Raw genomic sequence first — 27,205 nt, forward strand, 5'->3', positions numbered from 1 at the left:
TCACTTTTAACTCCAACCCAGTCACCCATATAGTCTCCCGTTGACTTTAGGGGGCGTGTCAGCCTCACACAGGCCATGTGTTGGCTAGTTGGTCATGTGACAACGACCTTTAAAAAAAAAAGAAAGAAAAAGGAAAATGCCAGTGTTTGATCACATCACCGGGAAATATGAAAGAAAATATATCTGCACTAAACAGTGGGTATTTTCACATTTAATATTATGATGTCCTCTAATATTTTTTGCTTTCACTGCATGGTCATCTGGAGGCAGTTAATACAAAATGTTAATATTCCTCTGACGGCTTAGCCTACTTTGTGGTACTCAGCGCGGGCTTTTTGGCGAGCTTATTTTATACTTAATAGTATTTTATCCTCCATTATATCACCGCGATCCTCCTACAATGTTTTATATGGCAGGCTGACTTTGTTTTTGCACATCACAGCACTCTGGTGAAATAAAAGGGCTTTTTGTTGTTTGCATAAAAAGCCTTTAAAAAAAAAGTAAGGACATTTAATGAGTGTGCTGTTAATATGAGCAGTTTCTGTGGCTTTCACTTTCACTGAGCGATAAATAGCAGGATAACAGGAATCAGTTTTCTCAAAACAACCACTGGGTTGCTCTCAGGAAGTACTGTATGAATATTAATATGGATGCAAATGCTCAGTGAGGATGCCCAGCGCTTGAACCAGCACAGCGCGCTGACATCTGCGCATTTTTTGTTTTGACGTTTTTTTTTCTTCTTCTTTCTGTTCATCCCCGCATTTGTGAGCGTGTTTCTTTTGCGGATGATTTTGAAAGAAACACAGACACAAGGATGATGTCGGCTGGGGAGCATTTTAACGTCGCATTGAATTGCATATTGGTTTTCAATAAGATCTCGCACCGGCCAGTCTACAGCGATCCTCGGTAGTACAGTGCGCCGTTTATCCCCCTAAAAATGGAAGACCTTTCACGTCAAGAAAAGGCGTCAGTCCGGTGATCGGCGTCTGAATATCTAATTTTTTATTTCCACGTCAATTGACACATCTGGGAAAGGATTCATTTCCCTTCCCTTCTGTTTACCAAGACAGCTGTGTCATCAACAACCGGCGTGGTTTTGTTGTTGTCTGATTTTTTTGGGCAACTGGTTTAGGCGATCGGCACAGTCTACCTCTGCGCCAGCCGTAGACTCTACAGCTATCAAGGTAGGTATCACACCTTCATTTGTGTTTTGTTTTTGCTGCATAAATCACAAAATCGTTTAGCCCACGTAGAGAGCTGTCGTGGTTATGGTGGTTATGGTCTGCCTTATTAGCAAATGAAAACATGCTATATTGCGGAGGGACGTCGGGCATTTTTACGCGTAAATTTCACCAGAGTGCACGGGTGACAGCGAGCCGCCGTGTGTTCACTAGCCAAATTGTTCAACCTTGAAGCCTCGCGGCTCGCGTCATTCAATGCGAGGCCCGTATTTTAGCCCCAAACGTAAAAGATCCGTGCAGATATCGCCACATCGCCACGCAGTAACAACCCACAGCTCGTGTACAGTCGTGACATCCCCGTATAAATATTTCACCAGAAAACAAGCCCGCATCAGCTGACTATTGATGCTGAAGCATGCACGGCGCTGTTAATCAAAATATCTACAGCACAGCGGTGACAGGGGCGGCAGTGTTTGGCGTCTTAATCTGCATGGCCCTGATGGAAAACATCTGCATGTTTACGGATAAATGCAGCACGGTTGTGTGTTTTTGTGTGTGCGTTCGTGCGTGCGTGTGTGAACGGGCGGTAATACTCTGATTGTGAGTATAGGGGTGACGTGTGTGTGTATGTGTGCGTTTGTTTGTGCGCGTCCAGGTGAGGATGTGTTGGCGCGTCTTGGAGGTGCGGGAGAGAGAGGCAGGCGTCTGGATGGAGGGAGCCACATCACTAGATTTCTTTCTCTTTTCTAAAGGGAAAGCCATCTGGTGATTAATACTCGATCAACTGCCGCAGTGTTCTTCATTAGATCCTCCATAAGACGATTCAAAAGCGTCGAGAAGTTGTGAATTGAACGCAAAATTAAGGCTAGTCAGCAATGTCTCCCCCCCTCAACCCATACCCCACCCGCCTTCCGGGCGTGACAGCCTCTAAACAGCCTCTGAACAGCACTCCTGCTGAGAGATTTCTTCGTCACAGTCCACCCTAAAAAGAAGAAGAAAGGCAAGAAAACACAAAAAACCCCAAAAAACAACTTGTAATTAGACTGCTTCAAAATATTACAGATAGGAAGCTATGTTGGAAGAAAATGGAATATCCATACAGTTTATTGTAGGTATTAACTGCCTGCCACAAAACAAATAAAAGCATTTAAAAAGGACAAAGCAGTCCCAACATGAATAATGAAGGCCTCCCCTTTGAATGTGCAATTAATGTAATCATTTGCCTTTAAAGATGCTGGACCAGCAAGACTGAATACTTCACTGCTTGAAACTGAGACTGACACTATTTACTAGCCAGTCCCAGTTGACCTTGGAGCTTAATAAGACCAAAATCTTCCTATACGTTCATTTAAATCTAGCTTAGGTTAACAGATGCACATAATCAGGGTCAGTTATGTGAGCATCTCTTGTGCAGTTTGGCTTAACCACTCCTAGCTACAGAGTGGATCGGGGTTGGGTGAGAGCAGCTGTGACTTTGGGGTCATTGAGTGCAGGCTATGAGCTACGCATGCTGTGCAGTGTGTTTTGCATGCAGAAGAAAACCGGTGCTCAGACCACCTGTCACTGACTGCCGGGCTCACCTAGTGATCTCAAAATGTGATTGTAGCGAAATGTGATTAAAAACAGGAAGTGGCAGCTCTGCGTTGCGGGCCGCAGTCATTTTATTGTGGTATTAAAAGCAGGAAGTGGTGGGAATTAAATAGAGTGGGTTTCATTTCATGCCCTTCAATCCCAGAGAGGTTTATCCCACTAAATTAATATTTAGAGCTTTTAAAAAATACATGAAATATAGCAAAAGACTTGAAGAAGAAATGAAATTGAGCGGAGGTTATTGTTGTTATTTACTAACGGAAATAATTTAAAAAAGGAAGTCCCAAGTGTTTTTGATGAGGAAAGAAAGATTCTGACTGCATTTGAGCTTCTTTCCATCAAGAGGATGGAAATGCTCAGCTGCTCTAGCCCGCTGTGTGCATCATGTCTGATTTAAAAACGAATGAGAAATTACTGGATCCAGTGAGGATGAGGGATGGCCTATGCATGGCCACAGAGGAGAGGGGACTAATAGGAAAGAAACACAGAGAGTGAGGGGACTGATGGATGAGAGACAGACTTGGCAGATGCTGACATTTTAAGCCCATTTCTCTGGTGGAGTAGATACCCGTGTCTACATGAGCACTAATGGTTGTTTTTTTTTTTAAACTGAAGCACCAAAACAGATTGTTTCCCTAGAGTTTGAATATTAGCATGCTGTTAAAAGTAATACTATAGTGTAATGTGGGCAATGTTAGCATACAGTGCTATTTTTAAGGAAGAACATGAGACATATGGAATCAGAAATGACCACGATTTCCTCTGTTACAGACTGTGATCAATGTGAGTGACTGCAGACAGTTAAAAAAGTGCATTTTGATCAACTCTTCCTCTTTATTTGGTGTATATTTAGTTCACATCTTTTCAGTGGGTTTCCCGGGTGAAGTCTGGCCACATTTGTACCTCTGTCGCTCATCTTCACGTCCCCCCGTATATGTTCAACAAATGTAATGCTTGCAAAAGTGATGAAAAACCAAAAGAATACTACAGCTGAACATCATTTTTTTTCTCAAACGGCAGCAACATATGATGTTGATCCATGTTTAACTCATTTTTTAAGGTAAGCTAGTGAAATAATGCTACACATTCACGTGTTCCTGCTTCTCAAACAGGTAGATTTTCAGCTTCTGTTTGTAAAATCTAACAGTAAAATTATGGTTTACACACATTTTAAAAAACCTTTTGGTCAAACTAAGATTTTTGCAGTGTTGTATTAGTTTAAATCCATGTTATTAATTGTTACTGCCCATGCTCCTTTCTAAAATGACAGCATATCCTCTTTGTATTTTTACTGGCACTCCTGTGTCAGTTTATATTTGATGGGAATCTTTAACAAAGGGAGATTCAGATGCTTTGAGGAAAGTTTGTGATATTCTCTTGAGTCTTGTGTTGTGGATATGCTAGAGGAGAGCTGTGGGTTTAAAAGAAAAGTCATTAAGGCTTTATATGCTTATAAATCAGGAATCTTTAAGGACATATTTCTTTTTTGTCACATTGAAAAAATTCTGGTTTATAAACATATGACCCCGTGATGAGGCTGATATTCTGTTTTTGTGTCACATAACTGATAATACGACAGTTATCAGTTGTTAATGTAGCGTAATTCTGGCCATAATGTCGCGCTGACCTTGCTAAATAATGAGAACTCTAAGAGACTGATTAAAAAATGTTCACAGCTGAAAGAGCAGAGGATATCCTGTGATAGGCCCTCATAAGAATGTCTACACATCCCATAGGACACCACAAAAGGACCAGTCTGGGCCTTATTTTTCTGCTAAGGTTTATTCCCCTTGTTTGTCGAAACTCAGACAGGAAGGTTAATGTTTAAACTTGGAAAAAAGTCACAAAGTCAATGCAACATTTTCATTTCCAGGTCCATATTTCTACTCTTAGATCTGGATTCCCTTTAAGCTAGCTTTGTCCTGATTGGCTGCCCCTTTTAAACAGACAGTTCAGAGCAGAAGGGAGTGGGACTTTGGTGCTTACAGCCAGAACCGTGTGCCTTAGATGGGATATCCCCTCTCTCTGACTTCTTGTAGAATAGAAAGTGTGTAGAGCTGTCTCAAGCCCGAGCTTGTGCCTCACCGGGATAACAAACACCGACATATGCTGATCTCATTATTTCAAACTTTGGCCATGTTTATTGTGATTTCCCCCGGTGATTTCTATGTTTATAGAAAAGAAGGAAACAGAAAACAGATCCACTTTAATCTAAAGCTGTATAAAAATTTAATAAAATAAAAATTTACCAGGCTTCCTGGTTCAGTTTTAAACCAGTATATCACCAGTGCCCGTCAAACCTTAACACTAAAGCCTTTGCTTGTAGATCAGACCCACTTTTTCATGTAGCTATTTTAAGCAGACACAGTGTATAGGAGTACATATAGGGCTAAAGGTAAAGGTCTCTAGCGGCTTCTTGATTAAAGGGCATGCCATTTACAAACCATGTCCTGGATACAAACCCAGACCTGAACATTGTTCGATGACTGCCCCCCTTTGTCTTCTGCTTTTCCTCCCCTTTTACTCCAAGACTACACAGAAATAAAAGAACCCTAAATTGATTCTCATTAAGCTTCTTCTTCTTCATCTTCATCCCCCACTATAAATTCTTTCCTTTTTTTTCTCAGTAGAGAAGACTGAAATACTGGCCACTCTTCTTTTCTGTGTTGCTCTAAATACAGGTTCTGAAAAGCAAAACAAAAACACAGCAAAATATAATAGAATAATAGGCAGACCCTGCACGCACTGAGGGACGAGGTGGGGCTATTATTTTGCGCTACAAATGACTCCTCGGTGCTTTATCTGGGACGTCCCTCTGCGTCCACTTTGTTGGATGCTGTTGCTTTGTGACTCTTCACATTAAAAGCTCATAGACGTCTGTCCCTTGTCTGACCGGAGGATGACTGAATGTATATGGGCAAATTAACCAATGAAAATTTAAATTAAATGCCCCATTTAAATGCTTTTTTTCTGGATTGTGAGTATCTTAGAGCATCCACTTTCACTGCAGTGTGTAGTCAAGAGTAATGATGTGTGGTAATGATTTCCTTGAGGCAACTCATCTTTGTTCATTTCCCCTCTGTTTTCTTCTCATTAAACCTTTCAAAGTCATTTGCATGGTACCATGCAAAATAAATAAAGTTAGAAGCCAGCAGTCACTCCTCTCTTGTTGGCGCCAGGCTCAAGCCACGTTAATCACCAGCCGCCTGTGTGCATCTGTGTCTTTGCAGCATCATAAATAAATGCAAACAAAATGCAGATGTTTTCATCAAAACATAAGTTTACACATTTACACATTTTTATGAGCCATTCAAATTTTTTTATTTTTTTATTTTAATCATTATTATTATTTGGCAAGAAGCTGTTAGCAAAGTCATTTCAGGGTCATTATGTTGGAACAGTAATTGGCAAAATCTGAAATTACAGGAGGGACACAATGCAGCTTTTCTTTTCTTTTTTGTTGTTGAAATTATACATGTTTAGGCATGCATAAATGGACCAAAGTGGTCCATAGTGTTATATTAATGTCCCCGGTCTCATTAATGTTTTACATTTATGCTAAAGACCTTCAAGAGACCTTCATTAATGTTTGCTAAACGATTAGGAGGCAGAAACGTGTTAATCGGGGCAGTTGTGTGATGCAAACAATCAAAAGCGTATCATGTTCCGCAAATATTGCTCCTCCACATGTCGCTGTATTGTGTGAGTGAGTGGGTCTCAAACTGATGGGGAGACATGATGGTCTTAGGAGTGTCTCACAGTGATAATTTATTGTCTGTGACATTGCCAAAGGTCATCGTAAACCAGCAAAAACTGAGAGCACAGCAGTGTTGGAAATTGGCGATCGCACATTCAGAAATGTAAATTCTAATTGTAGTGTAACTTAAATATGCTTTTTAAATGTCAGAGCAATTTTGCCTTGTCCTGTTAAAAAAAGAGAAAAGACTGCTGCTGCTCAGCTACTTGGCAGCAAAAGGAACTCCAGCTAATTGCACACAAAAAATATGCTGGGGGGTCCCACAAGCAATATGAGTTGTTGGGATTGGGGAAGGGATTCTGAATCATGCAGGTTATTTTATCTTTGCCCCAATCTGGGCCGTTTTCTTTTGAGAAATAATTCATTTTTTAAAAGTCAGTATTTTAAACCCTGTAACGCGTTTAAACGCTTGAGCATTTTAGTTCAAAATCCAGCTGGCACTTTTTCAGCTCGCCACATTTTCTCGCAGTCTTTTGAGCATTATTGCGCAAGAGAGCAAGACGTACAGCAGGTACATCAAAAGCGGACGCAGAGGATGTTAATCACACTCCTGTTTTTTGGACACGTATCTCACAATCATCTTGTTATAAGTGACTTTTTTTTTTCCATCTGCCTTTTCTGGCCATGTGTCCAACGCGACCACAACGCGAGTACAGCGTATGAAAGCACTGCCTCCATCGGGCCCCCTGCAGTGTGTAATCTGCCATCACCTGCCATTTGCCCCAGTTATGGCCTTTTCATTTCATCACTGTCAGTACAGTGAGCAGCAGGAATGACAAGAATAGGAATTGCTCAAGTGAGACCCCCCTGCTGAAAGCCTGCCAATCATACCTGTATGGACGACACACCTGTACCACCTCTCTTTCATTTCAGTTTGCACGGCTTTGAAAAGCTCTCAGACATACTTGACCTGATTCAACACCTTTAAAAAGTCCCTGTTGCGATTTTATTCACCTTATACAAAGACAGAAAAGAGCTGGCAGTTAAGTGTGTGTGTTTTTCTTTCTTTTCTTTTTTTTTTTTACCAGCTATTAACATCATGTAAAGTTTGTCATGTCTTAATGTGTTACAAAACCCTCTTGTCGTGAGTTACTGTCCTGCTCTTGAACACTATGGGGTGCATAACATGGTCCCTAAGAGATATGATTTGTTTGTAATGAGATCGATGAGTGGGAGAGCTGTGTGTGTGTGGGCATGTGTGTGCTTATCCTGTACAGCCTACACTATGACTCGCTTATCGGGGGATGTTGAGCACGAAGAGTAGGCTGATTCAAATGTTGGAAGACCACTTGTGGCCTACCTGGCTTTGCTAATCACACCAACGCTGCCGTTGCTTCATCTGTCAATCAAACGAAGGCCGGTCTGACATGCAGGTTTTTTGTTTTTCCAGTATGACTAACTGGGGGAGAGTTCTGATGCTTTCTTGTGTGTGGCGATGTTTTGATTTGATTTTTGAATAGAGGTCACCTCAGTCCTCATGCTTGTTTTTTATTCTTCTGCAGCTATCTCTGGACATTGTTCTCTAGCCAGAGGCAAAAAAATTTTCTTTGTTTTTTTTTTTTTTTGCTTGTTTGAATGCGTTAGCTCTGGGAAGATGTGAGTCAAGCCCATGAACTGCTGTGAGGCAAATCATATGTTAGTGATGTTCAGCTGATCCTTTTTTGCTTTGGGCTATTTGAGTTTGCTTAATTGTTGCTGAATAGTTTATAAGGTTTGTCATGTTTGGGGAAGGGACACCCACAGAGCTGCAGATTATTTTGGTTTTGGCTGTTATAAAATACATAAAACATGCAAAGGGATATAATTTACTGAAAAACAGGCCTTTCTACCTAACAGAGAAAGGCAAGATGCTCAAAACTGAGCATCTTGAGTTTTATCTACTTGGATATTTTCACGATAATTTTGTAAACTAGATATCTAAATATATGACTTTAAGCTGAAGAAACTAGCAGGAAGACAATATTGCAGGGTAATCCACATCCGAAAATGAGTCAGATCTTGGGTAGAGAAGGATGCTGGCTCAGTGAAGCGTGTGCAGCTGCGGAGTGGAGCTCTTCCCCTCATGCACAAGTGGAAGCATTAAGGAGTTTTTTTTCTTCCCTCTTCCACAGTTCTTACTCTTGTCCCTGCGGCGCTATATCTCACAGTCTGGGTTTCAACAGCCAGATGAAAAGACAAACAAAACAGAGACTACATTTTTCTATATGATGTGAATTCCCTCGTTTTTTTGTTAATGCAATCTTCGAAAGCCAGACTAACTTAAAGGGACCCTGCTCGGTTTTTAAATTGTAGCACATCTAGTGGCGGCACTCGTCAGCGTCCACATGCCGCTGCCGGAGAAAAGTCTGCTCTGAATCTTATCTCTGCGGTATGAGTTGATATTCCCACAACCCTTTATGCATGTGATAGAACAACAAGCTGCAGACCGAAGGAAAATCTGCCCAGTGTTGTGTAAATGCTTGCGAATGTGCAAGCTGTTAAGTGTTCATGTATGCTAAGTGCAGTGGGTCACCTTGGTTACTGCAGATTCCAGCAGAAGATGATGAAGGCAAGGGCGAGCTGAGGTGGGAGCTGGAGATTGGGAGGTCATTGGCTCGCTGCCTCTTTTTGACCAGAAAGACATCGTTTGCAGTGACATTATTTCCATTGTTTTTGCAATTATTTTATTATTGACCAGCTGTGACTGGTCATGTTTTCTATCCACGATCCGTGTGTTGTTTGCTCTAACAATAGTGGATTTATTTCTTGGGCGAATAGGTGCATACATTGAGCATCTCTGAACGTTTGTTGTGGCTCAGGGCTGTATCCTGAGGAATCAGGGAAGTGCTTTTTGTGGGATATTTTTGGTAGCGCTCCATGAAAGATTTAGTGGTCACTCAGTTTGAACAACGCTGAGGAGGAGAACCCAAAGTGTGCGAAGTGCCCGTTCACATACTTTTAAGTGAGTGTACATGTGTCTTCTGTGTGTTTAATGTTTTGAAGCAATGACTTTGTCATTAAGGGTTTTGGAGGGTTTTTTGATTTTTTTACATCCCAGTTTTTCCTGATAGCTGCTTTGCAGTTCTTTCATGCCCAAAACATGAGAAAGACATCTCGAACGTTTCTCTATCTCTTATGCACCAGCCTTCCATCCTTGTCCTGAAATGATACATCTTCCTCCTCCTCCTCCTCCTCCTCCTCCTCCTCCTCCACCTCCTCCTCCTCCTGTCCATTCTCATCATCCACAGGCATCTCATTGCACAATGCAATATTGTAGAGAATTTAGCACACAACAGCAATGCACGAAGGGAAGCCGAAGGCACGCTTGAACCCCCGTAACCCTCAGATGAAAGTAGTGACTGTGGTTTGAGAGAATTCTTCCCATCACACACACACCGCACACAAACGTAAATTTGTGAGTCACACAATGCACAGGCTCACACATTCACAGGTTTTACTTTAAGTGATTGTTTTGGTTTGAGGAAGGGTTACATTGATTTGTTTTTGTGCACGGGCCCACAAAGCAATAGGTGTCAATTGGAGTGTTTTCTGGCCTGCAGGTTAGCTGGCCAGAGTGTAAAGGGTCTTTGATTTTAAAGGCAGAAATATCTTTAAGTGTTTAAGAGCCGAAGTCAGGTCCTACACAGCGGGCGGTTGACTGAACCTGACATTAAACAAGTTTAACCCCGATTCTGGAGAAACAACACGTGCAAAGTATTTCTTGAGCTGATCATGGATCATTTATCAGTGCTCCAAATGGACATCTTCTCCTTCTGATCCCAAAACAGCAGAATTTATGAATGTGACATTGTTCCCGCGTTCAGATGCGTTAAAGGTGGACAGCTTGTCATAAATTATTAAAGGATTTGACTCACCAAATGTTTAGGACAGCATTTCCCACTGCAAGTTCAGTTTCTGTAAACAGAAAGCGTGAGAAAAATCTGGCCATTAATATATTTGCAAGCATGTTTGTACTTGCAAAAAGGCAACTTTTCGACAACTGACCAGTGCTCGTCGCTCTGCCACGCGCCGTCTCTGCGTCGCGTTAACTTTTTATATTTTTCTGCTGAAATTAACCAAATTTAACAAAATATTTTGAGAGTTCTTTCATGGGAAGATCCAAAAACCTGCTAAAAAACCTTGCTATATTAGACTAGCACAAAGACTGGAAGTGGGAAAACAGCAAGCCTTACTATGCTAAAAAAAAAAAAATGCCTGCCAGCACCTCTAAACACACTATATAAATAAATGTGATATAGTGTGTTAATTAGTGATCTTCAGAGGAAGTGGCTGGGGAATTTTGTTATCTTTGGACACAGCTCAGGTTTGCTTTTCCCCCCACTTTCTGTCTTTTGAGCTCCGATAACCAAAGTAAACTGGCTTGTGGCTTTACCTTGCAGACATTAGATTTGTATCTGATCTCACTCTCTAAGCATTTTATAGTGCTCTAAAAATATGTGCAGTGATATGATTTGGTGGATTAATTTGTTAAATCCCTTTTCCTCTGCTTTGCAGGGAGTTTATAAAAATTGTTTAAACTTATAATAACCTTTAAATGATCATGTAGTAGTCCCCCCCCCATAATAATGTATTTAGTGCCCTAGTGCTATGCGGAAGCTCTCGTATCATGCTGTAATATGTTTACTATAAATGAGTGTTTCATTCGATTGTTAAAAAGCATCTCTTCACCAGATGTTACCTTGTTAAGGAAAGTGCTCAACACAAGTCATCATTTACATTTGACATTAAATGAGCCTTGACTCTATCAGATTTAGATTTCCTGCATAATAAGAAACTGAATAGATTTCTGTGCCTGGAGTTAAGTATTTCAGACTGAAGCAAATCATAGACATAAAAACAGCTGATATGGTTTGGGCTGAAAGAAGTAATGAGCTGTTTCACCCAATAATGTGTATCCAGCCAATGTGAAAGTTGGCGTTTAACTGTAAAAACATTTGTGATGGCTATTTGAGAAGAAGGAGGTGGGATTTCACATCCCTCCTACTTTGGTGTTTAATTCTTTACAGTATTTAGTATATCAGCTGGTATGTATATTCTCACCTTAAGTATTTTTTATTAATCTTTGTCTCATTGAAAAAGAAAATGGTTCAAATCTGGCTTGATAGGATTTAAAATACTAAGCGTTATCATTTGAGTGTATTTGCCTGGATTAATATTAGCCCCTGTATAGCTCAGTACAGATACTACTAAGATACATACTGTGCTATTTAAGAAACATGTGATATTTATTGATCCTGAGAGAGTCAGGTACAAATGAAGCTGCAGTGAAGTTTAACCCTGGGATCATCCTGTATGATGAGGCTGACGTCCTGCTTTGTGAATATTCAGCGGCTAAGGAAGAGATGCTGACAGTGTTGCTAGGAGACCACACACAGCGACTAGTGTGAGAGGCTTGATTTCACCTCCCTCCCCCATTCTTGTCGTCTGGCTGCCTTTCACTGTTTTTTTTTCTATCCTCTCTCCCTTCCACTTGCCTCCATTTGCACATTCCCTCTGCTCCCATGCTCCCTGTCTCTATCTTCCCCTCCGTCAGTCTGTCTGGGCAGTACGTTTCCCGCCTAATCATATTCATCTTCTTCCCCGTGTTGCTATATCAGTGATTCTCTATTTTGTTGGTTTCCCCCATTTTTCACCGTGCCCCCTCCTCTCTCTCTCTCCATTTCCCGCTGCCTCTGTCTCTCCTCCTCTCCTAGCTGTGTGTGTTTCAGGCTGCTCATTCTTCCACTGAACGTTTTGCTCCATCCTCATGCACTGCTTCCTCACCGCCTCTCTCTTCTTCTCCTCCTCTCCTCTGTTTGTTTCTCAGGCTTTGCTGTCCAGCTCAGGTGCTGAGATACCATACAGATGTGGGCTGGAATGGCTTTGGTATTCAGGAGAAACCAAACAAAGTGAAGGATATGTATAGTGCACTGTTTCCTAAATATCTGATAAAGTGAGCCAAAAATATGGTGTTGAGAAAATCCTGACCCCCCCCCCTCCCTGATTTCCTTACCTATTGTCACAGATTGATTATTGAATTATTTGCTACAACGTGTTAGCAACATGTTAACTATCCAGCCTCTGCAAACGCAAACATACATGTTTTGTAGAAATTTTTCACTTTTATCGAGGCCACGCCAGTGTGATGATGTGTCTGTCCACTCTGCAGTCCTGCTGTCTCACTCACAGCGAGGTAAAACAACACTGCTGGACCGCTTGCTGAGGTGGAGACTGGAGGGCAGAGGGCTGCAGCACAAAGCCTTCCAGTGCTGTGAATCCAGTAGCAGCTATAGAAGGAAAGGTTTTCGACATGAGATACCACAAAATGTACACCCAGAGTGAATCCCCTGACTGCATAATGTTTCACTCATAACTTTTGTTACGCTCATAAATCACACTGTAAATGTTTTACACTGTCATATTTTACATAGGTGATTATGATGTGCCTCGATAAATTCCCGCTTCTCTATAGTAGTCATATTGGCGGAGCTTTTTCAGTTACTGCTATACACACAGAGGGTGTTTGAAGGGTGTTATGGGGGCCTTGAATATGTGTGTGTGTGAGTATGTGTGTGTGATGTTTGCTTATGTGCATGAATGAGTAGTTTGCAGCGTTGCATGCAGATTGAGTTACGTGAATCATGGCTCCATCTGCCTCCTGGTTTTAATGAGGAATTCAAGCGACTCCTGACCCTACAGATGCTCCTGAAACAACTTCCTAAACGCTCTCAGTTTATTTGGGTTAGAAAGTGACTCTGGGGATTAATAACAGGCACCCTATATGAGCGTATTGCATGCTTGTAAAAACAATATTTTGCAGCCTGGTCTGATGACACAAACCTGCCTGTAGATATATAAGATGCTGGACTCTCGGTTCTTTTAGCTTGGCTAATTGTACACCAACCCACAGGGTGTAATGTGACAATTGTGGGGCTGCCTACTCAGCTGCCAGATCCTAGAAACCAAAATCAAAGCTCCATTTAACAAAAGCCCAACCTACAGTCACAGCTCCCTAACCTAATTAACATTGAGTCAGCAAACACGGCAGCAGCAGCGGTCGAGGTTGTGGTCAGAGCTGTGGGGTACAAGAATAGCAGTAGCCACGCTGACACACTGGATGACACACTGGGCTGTGACAAAAGAATCACACACAGGTACACAGATCAACATGCCACCTGGCCCAGGTGACAGCGCCTGCTGCTCTCACTGTGTGCTTTTTCTCTTTATAGTAAGACATAGCCGAGCTACTGCACTGGCAGTGAAAATGGTGTGCAGACGATGGTAAACTGCTTAAGTTATCGAAAATATCTACAGAATTAGGAAAACAACAGCACAGCTGGAAAGTGTCAATATATACTTTTTGATGTATTTTCATGCTGTGTGAAGCATCATAGGACCTTAATTGTAAATCGGGTCTCATTAAACTGGATTCGCATGTGTTCCACCACATTTGATTCATATGGCTTGTTTCCCCCCGTTCATGCTTTGTGAGAATATCTGATAATGCGGACCATTAAAATTACTCACCAGCTACACTGCAAACAAGCTTAGCTTAATAATGCATGTCATGTAAAGTGGCTGATTCAATTTAGTTCCCCAGCAAAGCTGTTTAACTCATGCTGATGCCAGGGGCACCGACGATACCACTTGAGTGTCCACCATCAAAACACATTCAATTTCTATTTATGGTGGAAAAACACTAGCATCGTGCATCAGCTGACATCTGCTCTTTTCTTAGCCAATTGCGCTGCACACTCACGTTCTCCAACATGAAAACACTGTTGGACTCCCAGATATCTGCCCCACAACAAGCCTGACTTCACATGGAGGGAGCGTGAGTAGGAAGCTGTGCATGCACTACATATGACAAACCGCATTACTTTCTGGCTAGTAGACAGGCTTAGATAGGCCATCCCAGGGCCTGCAGCCAAAGATGCTCTGCAGCTGATTTACCATGCTTACTCAAATATTCATAACTGGATAATGAAAGTATAAATAGTTTTCATGTGATACACTAGAGGCAGGGGTAAACAAAGCTGCAACCTCCATCATCATCATCATCATGCATCACCGTGTCTTCGCTATGACGGCTGCCAGGTAGAGTAATGGGAAGGATTGTTCACTATGACACAGTGAGCGTGATAAGCAATGACTCCCTTACAACTTTTGCCAGTAATTTGGAGTTGATTATTTATGTTGCCGCATGAACAAAGTAATCACTGTCAATCTTGTCATCTGCATGCAGGCTGGAAAGTTATTAAACTTGTTTTTTTTGGGTTGTTTTTTTTTTAATGATTAATGAGCTCCTGTTTTCTCTTGTCTAAAGGAGGGCTGCCTGTGACATACATCGCCATCCCCTGAGTCCTCTTCTATACCATGAGCTCTGGCTCTGCCCAGGATGTGGCAGTCGAGCATTTCCTGCGTGACATAGAGAGGCGAAGCAAGCGGCTACACTGCGCTGTGATAGGCTGCGAGGAGGAGCGATCCCACAGCGACATGAACCTGCTGTATCGTAAGAGCCGGTTGGACTGGAGGCAGAGAGACCAAGAGGGAAGTAAAAAGAGGTGAGTGGATTACAATAGGGTTCAGTTCAGTGGAAATATAAGCCTCTTATCCAGTGTGAACGAGTTTAATTTTCAAAATCTTAATTCCAGCCACTGTTCGTGAAGTCAGAAGGGTTCACCTGGAAGTGAATCTCATAGATTTGCATAGCGGCAGGTCATGATGAAGTTAATACGGTCTTTAGATGAGATAAATTAGTAGAGCTGAATTGCACAAGGCAAAAACGGGCCAAAAGCACACATAGAAATGAGAAAACTGAGTTATTGCGTAATTTCTGAATGCATACACTACAGTGTTATAGTACATGGATATGAAATCAAATGGTTTTTGGCAGTAACATGTTATATAAATCTGGGCCATTCACTCTTTCACTGTTTTTTTAAGAAGCAAGTGTGAGGATTTATAGGTTGACTAATGTACATTTCACGCACACGCCCCCTTCAAATTCTGCAGGCCTGCAGCTTTTCAGAAGCAAAAGAGTAAACAAGGAATAAAGAAAAAAGATTTTAGAAAAAATTAATAAATTTAAATGAGTGATTTTTCTTAAGTACATAATTCTGCACATGGACGTCATGGCAAAGATGGACACATTCACCGTGATGTCACCAATTAAATCTGAAGCCTCAGGTAACGCTGGTTACTGACTGGGACTTTTGCTTTTTTTTCTCTTTTTTTTACAGTGAATTAAAAAACGAGTTACAAAATTGACAGATAGAATAGAGTAGGCTATGTTTTCTTTGAATGTTTGATTTAAAATATGGTTTCAAATCAACTATTGAGACCACAAATTCACAAGCAAAGTGCTGAAAGCGTCGCAAAATAGTGTTGCTTCCCATAGACTTTAACCCAGTCACAGTTCCTTTTGTAAACAGAGCACTGAACGCCTGCTGACTATAAGAAAGAATACAAGTTTAACTCTTTATCCTGCTAGGAATAACCCTTAAAGCTCTTTTCTGAACGGAGAGGATTCTGTCATATTTCAGGCCTGCTTACAGAACAAAATGAATCAGACATTAGTGAGGGCATCAAATGTTGTCTTTATGGCGGGTAAGCGTTAAGGCACTTTTGTGTTGGTTTCATGATTGAGACGTGCAGGATAGGTAGATCTTTTATTTTCACACTATGAGGTTACTGAATACTTCTTCTGCAGCTGCTTGATTTCACTGTAGCATTGAGGACTTGCTGCTAAACACTGTGCAGTGTGTGTTCAAGGCTATAACTTGTGCACCAGTAGAACACAGTTAGCTGCTGATGCATCACCTCCAGACTCTTTCTTTTTTTTAAAAACAATCTTCCAGCAGAAAAGCAATCATAGTAAATCACAGCACAGAAGTGCGATGTCAATGATATTTAAAGTCCCACATAATTCTGTGATTTTTCAGCCCAGTATAATTTGTTTATTTTTGCAGGACTATCAGAATTAAGATCAGATTTGTATTTAGATACAGGAAGAAAGAAGAGAATCAAACCCCCAAACAAGCAAATTAATTCAAGCACTCTTCAAAAGGGTCAAAACAGACCTAACGTCATCACACTCACGTGACAGCATTGTGCTGAAAAGCCTGTGAGTGAGTGATCTTGTGTATCTGAGCATGTGGTTTGGGGGCAGAAGGAAGGATGTGCTGTTCAAATGTGAGTCACCTATAACTAACCGAATTCAGCATGGGGTTCGGGCTATTTGAGAGCATCAAAGACAACAATTCAAGTTTGTTTAGATGTGCCATCCATTGCTTTATGACTCACGGCGGTAATTGGAGGCCCTCGTGTTGGCAGCAGAGATCAACGCCATGGCAGCATCAAGCCAGTGAAGGTGTAGGGCAGCAAGTAGGACAACGGGACACGATGAGTGATGAAAGCAGAGCCGAGTGGGGCCAGAGGAGCAGAGGTGGAAGCGGGACATGACCGGTGATAATTACGAACAGGACAGGGTCAGGGATAAAACTGCACAGGGACAAAAGGGGTGAAAACCGAACGGACTTAAGGGAGGACAGCAACTGCAGACCTGGCTGGAGAGAGAAGGAGACGGAAAGAGTGGAGGGATAAAGGAAGCTGTGCACTGACAGACAGTTTAACATCCCGAGGCTCCCAGTAGAGAAATCACACGAAGCGCAGGCGGCTGTGGAGATGCAAATGGTAAATAGGTGAATTTTAATATGAGTTTTAAAAATAGAGACAGTTCCTTATGGCACAAGGCATGAACAATTCCCAGTCGTGACAACTGTAAATAGTTTTAATAAATTCTTGTGCTGATTTGGAAGTGTTAGTGGTCTGGTAGAGGGAAAGCCTGGCAACTCATAGGACGAGAGGTGGGGTACACTGAACAGGTCGACAGTTGTCGGTTAAAGATATTTAAAGGTTGCTCTGAATAGACAACTCATTCATTTCTCTCAAAAAAACCCCCCACTTTGTTGTGTCTGTCAGCACGGCCTCATGATAGTAGAAAAACTTAAAAAACATAAAAGAAGAGGTGACTGTCTACAGTGACACGCACAGACAGAGACAGCTGTTGTCATCTTGTGGAAAATTCAAAGACATTATTCACTATGTGGTTATTTAATGTCACGGAAGGAAGGCATGTTTTATCCTTTAGTTCCTTTAGGGGCATTTAAAACTCTCACATGCTAGTAAACAGCCCTGTAATAATATCATTAAGAGAATCAATACACAACGACTGCCTTTGATTGCTTTGGTTAAACCATAAGGCACTTTCACTTTTTGTATCATTTTCTTCTGGTGACAGAAGAAGAATCGGATCACTTTGAAACCACACTGGTGACAACCCATAACTTAAGGCAATCAATTAAAGTGTCGCATACTGTGTCAGATATGTCACTGAGGTCCAACAGAATGAGGACAGACACACGCTTAGAGTTCAGCATTAACCCCTGACTTTAACAACAGACGACTTGACTGCTCTGATTTGCCTTCGAATCAGATTTGATGTTCTCAAAAATAACATTCTTTCAGGTCTGATTTAGGTGTTTAAACATAACCCGCTCTTAAACCTTGCCTCCAAGTGAAAAGGTGAATTAGAAACAGGACTATATGCTGCTACAGGGGTAGGATGATATGAACTGGATTTCTCCAGCGAACGAATATCTTGCATTCTGAGAAGGAGATGGAGGTAGTATTCAAGAGTCTGTTCTACTAAAGGTGTGGTTCAAAGGGTGAAGCAGATGACATCACCTTCTTCTTCTTTCTAGTGCTTGCTGGGATCAAGACATTAAATTTATCTGCTGGCAATCATACCATTAAGAAAAAGCAAGACAGAGGATGTTATTACAGCATAAAGATTGTTTATGGAAATTGTTTTGACCAATATTTCTGTTAGTCTTGTATTCATGATTAAAAAAAATCCCATTTGCACAGGAATCATATTGTGCCTTTAATTAACAAGAGCTCATTGTCCTGAAATGGCAAGCTTCATCTCATTCTCCAGTACAGATTTTCATTTAGTGAGGTTTAGAAGTGATGAAAGGCAGATTTTGTAACCTTTAGACAGAGCCGGGCTAAGAGTTTCTCCCTCTTTATAGTAAGATAAGCTAACCAGCTGCTGGCTGTAGCTTCATTTCTAAAATGCAGATATGAAGGTGGTATCGATCTCATTTAGCTCCCGCAGATTATGAGCTTAATGCAAAGCAGCAAGGAAGGTAAAGCAAATATAGAAGTGGGAGTCCTGATACTTTGTGAACCGCTGAGTCTGGTCTCATTTTGAAACTGTTGGAAGCTCCTTCCTTTAGATGGAAATAAGAAAAAACACACAGACTTCAGTCAAAAAGAGCAGCTCAGCCTCTGTTCTGGGCTTAATTTGGCCCTGTTGTATCTGTGTCGATTGTGAAGAGTCACTAGCATGTCTCCGCAGGCATTCAAGGATACAAAGATACATGTACAATGCACTCTGTTCCTCTAACACACTTATATAAACACACACTGCCTCACACATGAAGAAGGAAAACAGAACCCTCTCTTTTCTCTACGAGCAGCCTCATTGCATTTTCTGCTGCTTGAAATGTTGAATGCAAATCGAAAGCCCCATTTGCCTCCTGTGCTTCACAGGGATTGCAACTGAACTAAAAGAAAGCGCTGCAAGGCCCATAGTTATATGTCACAATTAACTACTAGGCTGAATAATTTACAGTACTGTGCAAAAGTCTCAAGTGCATCCCCCTCCCACACACACAGTTCTTTATGTTTTGCTTCCAAGGAGCCAGAATTTCTTGTCATTTTGTTATTTCTTTAAGTGGTCTTGACCAATAGTTCTCCTGACTTTCTCACGGTCTTCCAAAGTTGTTTTTTGGACATTTTCTCCCTCTGTTTTTCTGTCCATTCCTTGTACCTGACCATTTTCAGAGGGATGTTTCCATTTGTCTTTTTTAAGGTCTGTGTTAAGTCCTTTAACATGGACCTGCGGATCATTCAAGTATAAAAAGCTACTTAACCTAAGACATAAACCAAAGATTTGTCTGCACATGACATACAACTGTGGAATGAACCTATTTTAAATTGGGTCTTTAGGCACTTTGTTACTACCAGCCTGTTGCAGAAACACATAGCTTGTTCCCATTTCTTTAGCTGAATGTGTGAAAAATGTCAAATATAACACATTTCGGCTTAAAATAGCATTTTTTGCACCACAAGTTGTTTCCCGAAGAGTTAATCACTGAAAGCCTGGCGCATCTTGGCATGGTGTGGTAAAAAACATGGTATGTTTTTGAGGAAACTAGACAAGTGGATGACAAAAGAAGAGTGGCAGACCTGAAAATCTTCTATGGCACTCAGTATTTGAAAGTCATGTCTCTAAAAAATAGAACAAATCCAGCAAAGACCTGACACAGCACCTGAGAGATACAGTACATCTGGCCCTTCAGTGGATCCATCTACTGTTCACTGAAACTGTTCACTGAAACAATCTGGAGTGGTCTCCGTGGAATGGTGGCTGTCAAGAAGCAATTTTTAAGGAAAGGAAACAGGAAACAAGGAGAAAAGGCTGAGATATTGGACACACGACTGAAATTGTGTGACTGAAATATTGCATATTGGATATGCATTCATATTTAGTCATTTTTGGTTCATATTATTTTTAAAATGTACAGAGTTGGTCAGGAGAGTCTACAGTCATTTGTAAAACATAGTGGAAGCACTGTCTTGGTTTGGAGCTGCCAGTGGTGCTGGAGATGCAGTCAAAAGAGCCATGTTGTTGCAGATTGAGATTCACCATACAATGCGTTCTGGAAAGCATCTGATTACGAGGAGCTTCATTTTTTGGTATGAGAGTAATAATAAATTGCCAGTGCAATAAAAGCACATCTGAAAGAAAAAAAAAACACAGTGGCACACAATCAGTCTTGGATTATCCTTCACAGAGCTGGACCTCTACACTATTGAAGCAGTGTGGGAACAATTGGTGGGATCAAAACAAAGGGCAGCCAACATCCAAAAAGAGCTTTGAATGTCCTACGAGAAGCCTGGAGAACTATTCTCGTAGACTACTTGAAGAAATGTCAAGAAAGCTTTTGCCTATTTACATTTTACGTAGCAAAATATGGAGGAATGAGAGGTGCAACATCAGACATTTAGACCAAATATGAATATAACCTTCTAAATATGCTCCTTGTTTTTTTTTGTGTGTGTGTTTTTCTTCTGTGACATTAGACACACAAAATTCTATCACACGTGTGAATGTTTTTTCCTAGTGTCAGTGCTGTGGTTTTGCTCATGATGTTATTGACTAAAGCAAATAAATTTACTTCGATCTCAGTTGGCCAAAGACTTATCTCGTGTTTCTCAGAAGAAGAAGATGACTGAGACAGCTTTGCTTTTTTACAATGTAACTAGTGTTTTGTGTGAAGATGTGCTCTTCAGGCTCGATCACAGACTGCTGAAAAATACTTGAATCCTTTTGTGCTAACTGTATAAGAGACATATTGTGTGTGTGTTTGTTTTTTTTTTACATGCCCTGCAAATATGTAAGTTACCCCAAAGAAAAAAATACTATTCCAGCTACTGCCCACTTTAGTGAAATGCTGCTGTATTCTGTCAGATTTTGTTTTCTTTGTCAGTTTCATTTTTTTTGCTGCAGTAGCTTGTGTCATTGATGATTTCAAAGAGCAAGTATCAAACACCAGAAAATCACAACTGTTCCCATGGTAACAGATGAAATGCTTCTAGTGATCCTGAGAGCAGAAAACAGATGTAGGTTGAATATATAAACATATTTTAAAAAAAGAGAGAGATGAGTGAAAAAAAAAATTAAGGGAATTCCAGTAGCAGAGTGCACACGAGTACCTTGCTTATGACAAGGCAATTGGTTTCTAATTGAATGTGTCTGAAGGGTAAGCACACATTGAGGAATACAGAAAGGTAAAGGAGCCTCCAGGGTGTTTTTCTCAGCAGCAGACGCCCTGCAGGCATTTCTTTATTGTAAAGACGATGTCTGTAGACCAAAGAGAGAGTGAGGAAAAGGGGAGGTCAGTATAAGGAGTACTACATGACTGTTTTACACCTCTCTATGATTTCTTCATGCTACAGTATTTTTCCTCCATTAACACTTTCTTGACCCGGTTCCTTGATTCCAGCTCCACGCAAAATGACCCCTCAGCTACTGTTGGCAAAGTCAGAGACCTGGCTTCTTTCCGACGGCACTTCCGAATGGGTTTCATGACCATGCCTGCCTCCCAGGACCTGTCCCCTCACTCCTGTGCCTCTGCCATGGCGCCGCGCTCGCAGTCCTGCCACGCTGTCGGAGCCGGAGATACAAGTCTAGAGAATGGAGATTACTCAGACACCCAATCTCAACACGGCGGCCGCTGCCCTCCAGCCAAACCCAAACGCCACCCCAGTACTCGCCTGAGCTCCTCGTCTGCTGACAGCAGAGGACCTCCTTCTGAGACACCACCTCCGCCTCCACCCACTCACTCCCAGGCAAAACACTCAGAGAAAAAGAATGGTAGGAAATGTGTTTTCAGGTGCATATTTTACAGAGAAAATTATGTGTTCTTTTGAAATTGCTTTCTTTTTTTTTTGTTCCCTGCAGCCATGAAGAAGTCTGACTCTGGAGAGATTGGAACAAAGAAGGTGCCTCCTTTAAAGCCCAAGAGAAGTCCCAGCACCCAGCTTTCCTTTGACCCTCTTCCTTCACGTGTGCCTCCTTCTGCCACATCAATGCCCTTTCAGGCATCAGACTCTCAGATTCAGACAGGAGATGGGGATGATGAGCCAGTCTATATAGAAATGGTGGGCCAAGTGTTCACCAGAGACAGTCAGACGGCCACACCCCACCCTGTAACCCCTGTGGCCACAACACCGGACTCTGACTCAGACCAGAGTGAGGCAATCTATGAGGAGATGAAATATCCAATGCAGGAGGACAGGGAGTCCCACAGACACCTCCCTCCCAAACACGAGAAACTGAAAACCTCTAAACACTTTCATGTGACACCTTCTTCTGCCAGCAGCTCCTCTTCGCTGCCACGCCCATCTTCTTCTTCCCCTTCCTATTCCAAACCTAAAGCTACTGTATCAATCTCCCATTCATCTCCTCTGCCTGCCTCTGCATCCTCCACCCCAGTGCCCCAGGTCCTCTCTGCCAGCCCCCACACGCCACGAGCTCCTACACCCTATCTGCTGCAAGGGAATAAATCGGAGCAAGAATCAAACACAAAGATCCCGGCGCCTTTCCCCAATCTTCTACAGCACCGGCCCCCGCTGCTCGCCTTCCCTCAGCCTGCAGCAGCCTCCAGTGGGGTCGGGGTGCAGAACAAGTCATCTGCTTCCACTAAAATGGGAACTCAGACATCAAGCGCAACAACACAAGCGAGCACCTCTTCCTCGGCCTCTTCTAATATTCCTGTATCCCTGTCGGGCTCCAAGGAATCATCAGGAGGCAGTGCAGCGCAGCAGGACAAGCACAGCAGAGACGCCCAGTTAGGCCCAGCTCCTGGACTGAGAGCCAGGAGTCATTCCACGCCCCTGCCTCCTTCCTCTAAATCCACCTCCCCCTTTTCCCATCACCATCATCACCCTCACCATCGCCCCTCACACTACCATCACTATCGGAAGCCAGAAAGAGGAGATTCTCCTGTGCCGACCAAGAGCAGCTCCCAGGCTTCTAACCAGGCCACAGTCCAGACACAAACCTCAAGTACAGGCAAGGAGGGCAAGTCAGTTAGCTTCCTCCTGAAGTCTGACAAAGGTGAGAAGGATAAGGACAGGGAAAAGGACAGAGACAGGGACCGAGACAGAGAAAGGGATAGGGGTAGAGGAGACAGGGACAAGGAAAGAGAGAGAGACAAGGACAGAGATAGAGACAGGGATAGAGATAAGGATAAGGAAAAGGACAGGGAAAGAGACAGAGACAGAGAAAGGGATCGTGATAGGGATGGAGGTCCACACTCTTTACAGTTGGACATCACTACCAGCACGAGCAGCCAAACGCCTCAAAGCAGCACCAGCTCAACCCCCACGCCATTATCCTCATCCCAGCGTCCTCACTCTCGCCCACACCTCCGTTCTCACACGCCTCACGGCCTTCCAGCGTACAAGCCGCCCTCCTCGGACAGCCCCTTGCTATGGACCTACCCCTCCGGTGGCTTCAGGAGGCCCCCGGCTTATGAGAGCTTGAGAGGCAGCTCTCAGACACCATCTCTGCAGCAGCCCTCGAGTCTTACTGGTATTGGTGAAGGTGCGTTCAAGAGCAATGGAGGGTCTGCATCCCTTCAGTCTAAAGTTGGCTTCATGCCTTGGGACAGCAGTGCCAGTTTATCCGCCGATGACGGGTCTTACTGGCCTATGCAGAGGAAATTGTCCTTCAGTCACGGCAGCAGAGAGACAGAGAGTAAGTCAGAGGTTGCTTTTTTATTACAAAGTGCAAATGCCATTAAAAATAAGGTTCTATTAATCCTGTATTCTTTTCCTTTCCCTCTTTCAGAGGATGAAGGCCGGGCATGGAACGGTAGTGCTGATGCCCTGTTAAGGACGGACAAGGAAGAGCTTGGAATAGGGTCTCGGGGAGGCCATTCAGGCATCCCAGTCCACTTCAGTGGGTCCACAAGCAGGGCTCTTGGACACAATGAGTCACTGGCCGGTGTTGACAGCAGCCTAGGATTCAGAGCTCTGCCCAGGGTAGGGCTGCCTCTTCCCTGCCAGACCTTTCCTGCCTGTCGCAACGGAGGTAGGGAGGCACCCTGGGTTGTTTTTTGTTTTTTTTAAAAGCTTATATTTTAATTGAATTTAGTTATAAGGTCTAAACATTTAATATATTGTAATTTATATAATAGGTAAGCCCCTTATTAAAAGGATATTAACAATTGTGACCTGTCACATTTCTGGATTCGACTGCATCCTTTCTATGACATTTTGCGGTAACTTTGTCTTGGAATGTGCGAACAAATACTCCTGTTTTTATCTTATTTTGGTACCATTCGAAAAGACAATAATTGCTGAATCAGGAATAAACACCAAAATAATTAATTTTTGGTAAGTAGACAGTAACTGTTTAGTACCTTAAATAATGAGCAATGAGTTTGTGTCGCAGATCAAAAGTCTAGCCACATAACATAGCTCTGTGTGCTGAAATGAAGTTCTATCCATCTGCTCCCATTACCAGGCACACAATGTAATGTTTGTTTCCTTACAGAAGTGGGGCGGCTGGGTCGCTCCTCCTCTGCTGCTGGAGTGAGACAGGTGGGTGGAGGAGACGTTCAGAGACAGAGCAGTCTACCAGCACGAGAAGCCTTGAATCAGGTGAATGCACTGTATTATATTCACCAAGCCTTAAAACTACAGTTTCTTTTACCGTCATCCCAGGTAGATTTGAGAGTGAACATTAATATTGTTCTCATTATTACTTCCCCTACTGCTAGAGACACAGCTCCTGCAGATCTATTTTTAGCTGGTAGATATGCCCACTGAGCAGAATAAGGTTCTGGCCTGCCTCAAAAAAAAAAAAAAGAGAAAGGTATATGACGTAGGTTAGTACTCAATCAGTAAATCAGAGGCCTTTGCGGGTTAGAGAACATGCTGTACTCTGTTTTGAGAGGTGAACTGCAGTCTTCTAGCAGCACATTTCACCCGGTTTCTGGCTCCATAGCAAGTGCTGACGCAGTTTGAGTGTGCTGCAGAGACTGTCTGCATGTGTCTGGTTGACCCTCCCTCAAACTGTAATAGATGCAGCAGGACTGCATCCTGGTGGCTGTCTGCAGGAACTGCAGTTCTTTTTTTCCTACATGTGTGAGGACCAGCTGTTACTGGTAACACCACTGCAGTAATCATGTAGGTTTATAAATGAAAATATTATCATGTGATAAATGACTAGATGAAAGCACTAACTTGACTTTTAACCCTTTTGCGTTCAGCTGCATAGTTTGGCCCAGCCTCAAGTACCCTGCAGTCCCAGCAGTCCCAGTGGTCCCGGTGTGTCACGGCAGCAGCAGCAGCAGCTTCAGCTACACCAGCAGCAGCTGCAGTTAAAGCAGCAGCTTCAGCAGCTTCAGCAACAGCACCACCTGCAGCTGCAGTTCCAACAGCTCGCCCAGTTGGCACAGGGACAACCTGTTGTCAGTGGGGTCACCACCCCATCCACATCGCAGACCCAGAGAGACGGCAAGTTGCTGGAAGTCATCGAGCGTAAGCGCTGCCTGTGCAAAGAAATCAAGGCACACAGGCGTCCTGACAAAAGCTTGTGCAAGCAGGACAGCATGCCCATCCTCCCTAGCTGGAGACGGACACCTGAACCTCGTAAAACTGGCACACCTCCCTGCCAGAGGCCACAGGCCGTTGTGTGGGACACGGCTATCTGACGTGGAAGTCAGGCCAGCGAGTACAGCACTAGAAGAGATGAGCTGAAGATGGCAGAATTATGAATGAGAGTAAAAATGGATATAGAAACTAGAAAATTCTTTAAATGGCTTTGGTGATGTAATTACCACCAGGGAATGGGAGACTATGGACCAAGAAGAAAACCCTTGATAGCATTTTTATTGTGCGATAAACTGATCTGTGAACAGTAACTGATGAAGGGTACTGGAGACTCTGAACCCATCTGGGGAAAAAACAAACAAAAAAAAAATGCTGATTAAGAGGTGAAGAATAAGAAGTATTACAATCAAACTACATGAATTTCTTACAAATTGGATTTGTATCTGCTCTGTATTATGTAGTACACTATGTAAATGTGTTCTAATTGCTAATGTTTTTTGCCACAAAACACCAGTATTATTGCTACAAAAGGAAGACGCCAACTAACTAATAATTAGCGGGTTGTTTTCTGAAGTCGGTGTTGCCAAATTTCTTCCTGACTACTTGATACATAAATTGTGTATTTTTGCCAACAAGCAGGTGTCCAACACGCTTAAAAACTACTCTGTGGATGAGAAAAGGCAAGACTCATAGATAAGTTGCTGAAGTGTTTCTTGAAATTGTGAATGTATATGAGATGTCTTGGTATCAATAGATTGTCATTGTGGATGCAAATAATCATCACCGAGGAGTAAAAGCTACCTACTGTATCTGTTTGCATATTTGTAATGTAAATCTATTTACTTTCTCAACGTTTCTGCAATTTTATAGCAATATCCTCCCGACGCTGGAGCAACATAATTAAAACTTGTGTCAACTAGCCTACAATACATATCTAAGACTTGAAGAAGTCATATTTACTGTGTCATTCTCTGCATGTCACGATAGACATACAGTATTGTAAAAAAAACAACAACAAAAACAAACAAAAAAATCCCAACTAAAATAAAAAAATTAGTGTAGAGATGATCTTGGCAAACTTTTACATACAGCAAATCTTCACTATGATAACGTGTGGTTGTATAAAAAGCTGAATATGTTGTTTGGGGGGAGTGGGGGGGGGGGGGGGGGTCCTCATTAGGAAAAAAATTAATAAATAAATAGGTGACAGATGGCACATGCTGTGCAGTCCAGCCAAATATAGATACAGATCAATGGTACAAAAAAAATTTCATCGCTCATGCTTATCCACAGTTGCACATTAGTGATTGTTCCACCACACCGAAAAACAGGCACTCAACACCCATCAACACAGACTGTGCAATATGGTGCAACTGATAAGACTGTGAGTATTGATCACCTCAAACAGAATGCTGGAACAATCTGCACAAAACATTGTATA

At 42.3% G+C, this 27,205-nt stretch overlaps 1 protein-coding gene across 6 annotated transcripts; it reads left to right on the forward strand.

Annotated features, from left to right (window-relative positions):
* The first annotated feature begins 166 nt into the window (after window positions 1-166).
* Window positions 167-26,908, forward strand: nyap1 (neuronal tyrosine phosphorylated phosphoinositide-3-kinase adaptor 1). 6 transcript variants are annotated; one of them, XM_086308402.1, is made up of 8 exons: window positions 449-1,184; window positions 12,335-12,460; window positions 12,677-15,071; window positions 21,645-22,015; window positions 22,103-23,902; window positions 23,996-24,238; window positions 24,704-24,810; window positions 25,422-26,908. In XM_086308402.1, the coding sequence occupies exons 3-8, from the start codon at window positions 14,884-14,886 to the stop codon at window positions 25,863-25,865; spliced, it is 3,153 nt and encodes a 1,050-aa protein (XP_086164528.1). In that variant the 5' UTR covers window positions 449-1,184; window positions 12,335-12,460; window positions 12,677-14,883; the 3' UTR covers window positions 25,866-26,908. The 6 variants fall into 6 exon arrangements, 5 of the variants coding, with proteins under 5 accessions (XP_086164532.1, XP_086164528.1, XP_086164529.1 ...); XM_086308406.1 differs by lacking the exons at window positions 449-1,184; window positions 12,335-12,460 and adding an exon at window positions 167-195 and having other exon boundaries at window positions 14,834-15,071; XM_086308403.1 differs by lacking the exon at window positions 12,335-12,460 and having other exon boundaries at window positions 14,834-15,071.
* The last annotated feature ends 297 nt before the right edge of the window (window positions 26,909-27,205 follow it).

Source organism: Aulonocara sp. 'chitande type north' Nkhata Bay, linkage group LG10 (assembly GCF_057382095.1).
Source record: "Aulonocara sp. 'chitande type north' Nkhata Bay isolate Kocher_YH1m ecotype deep benthic linkage group LG10, A_spYH_male_GT1.1, whole genome shotgun sequence".
NCBI lineage: Eukaryota > Metazoa > Chordata > Actinopteri > Cichliformes > Cichlidae > Aulonocara > Aulonocara sp. 'chitande type north' Nkhata Bay.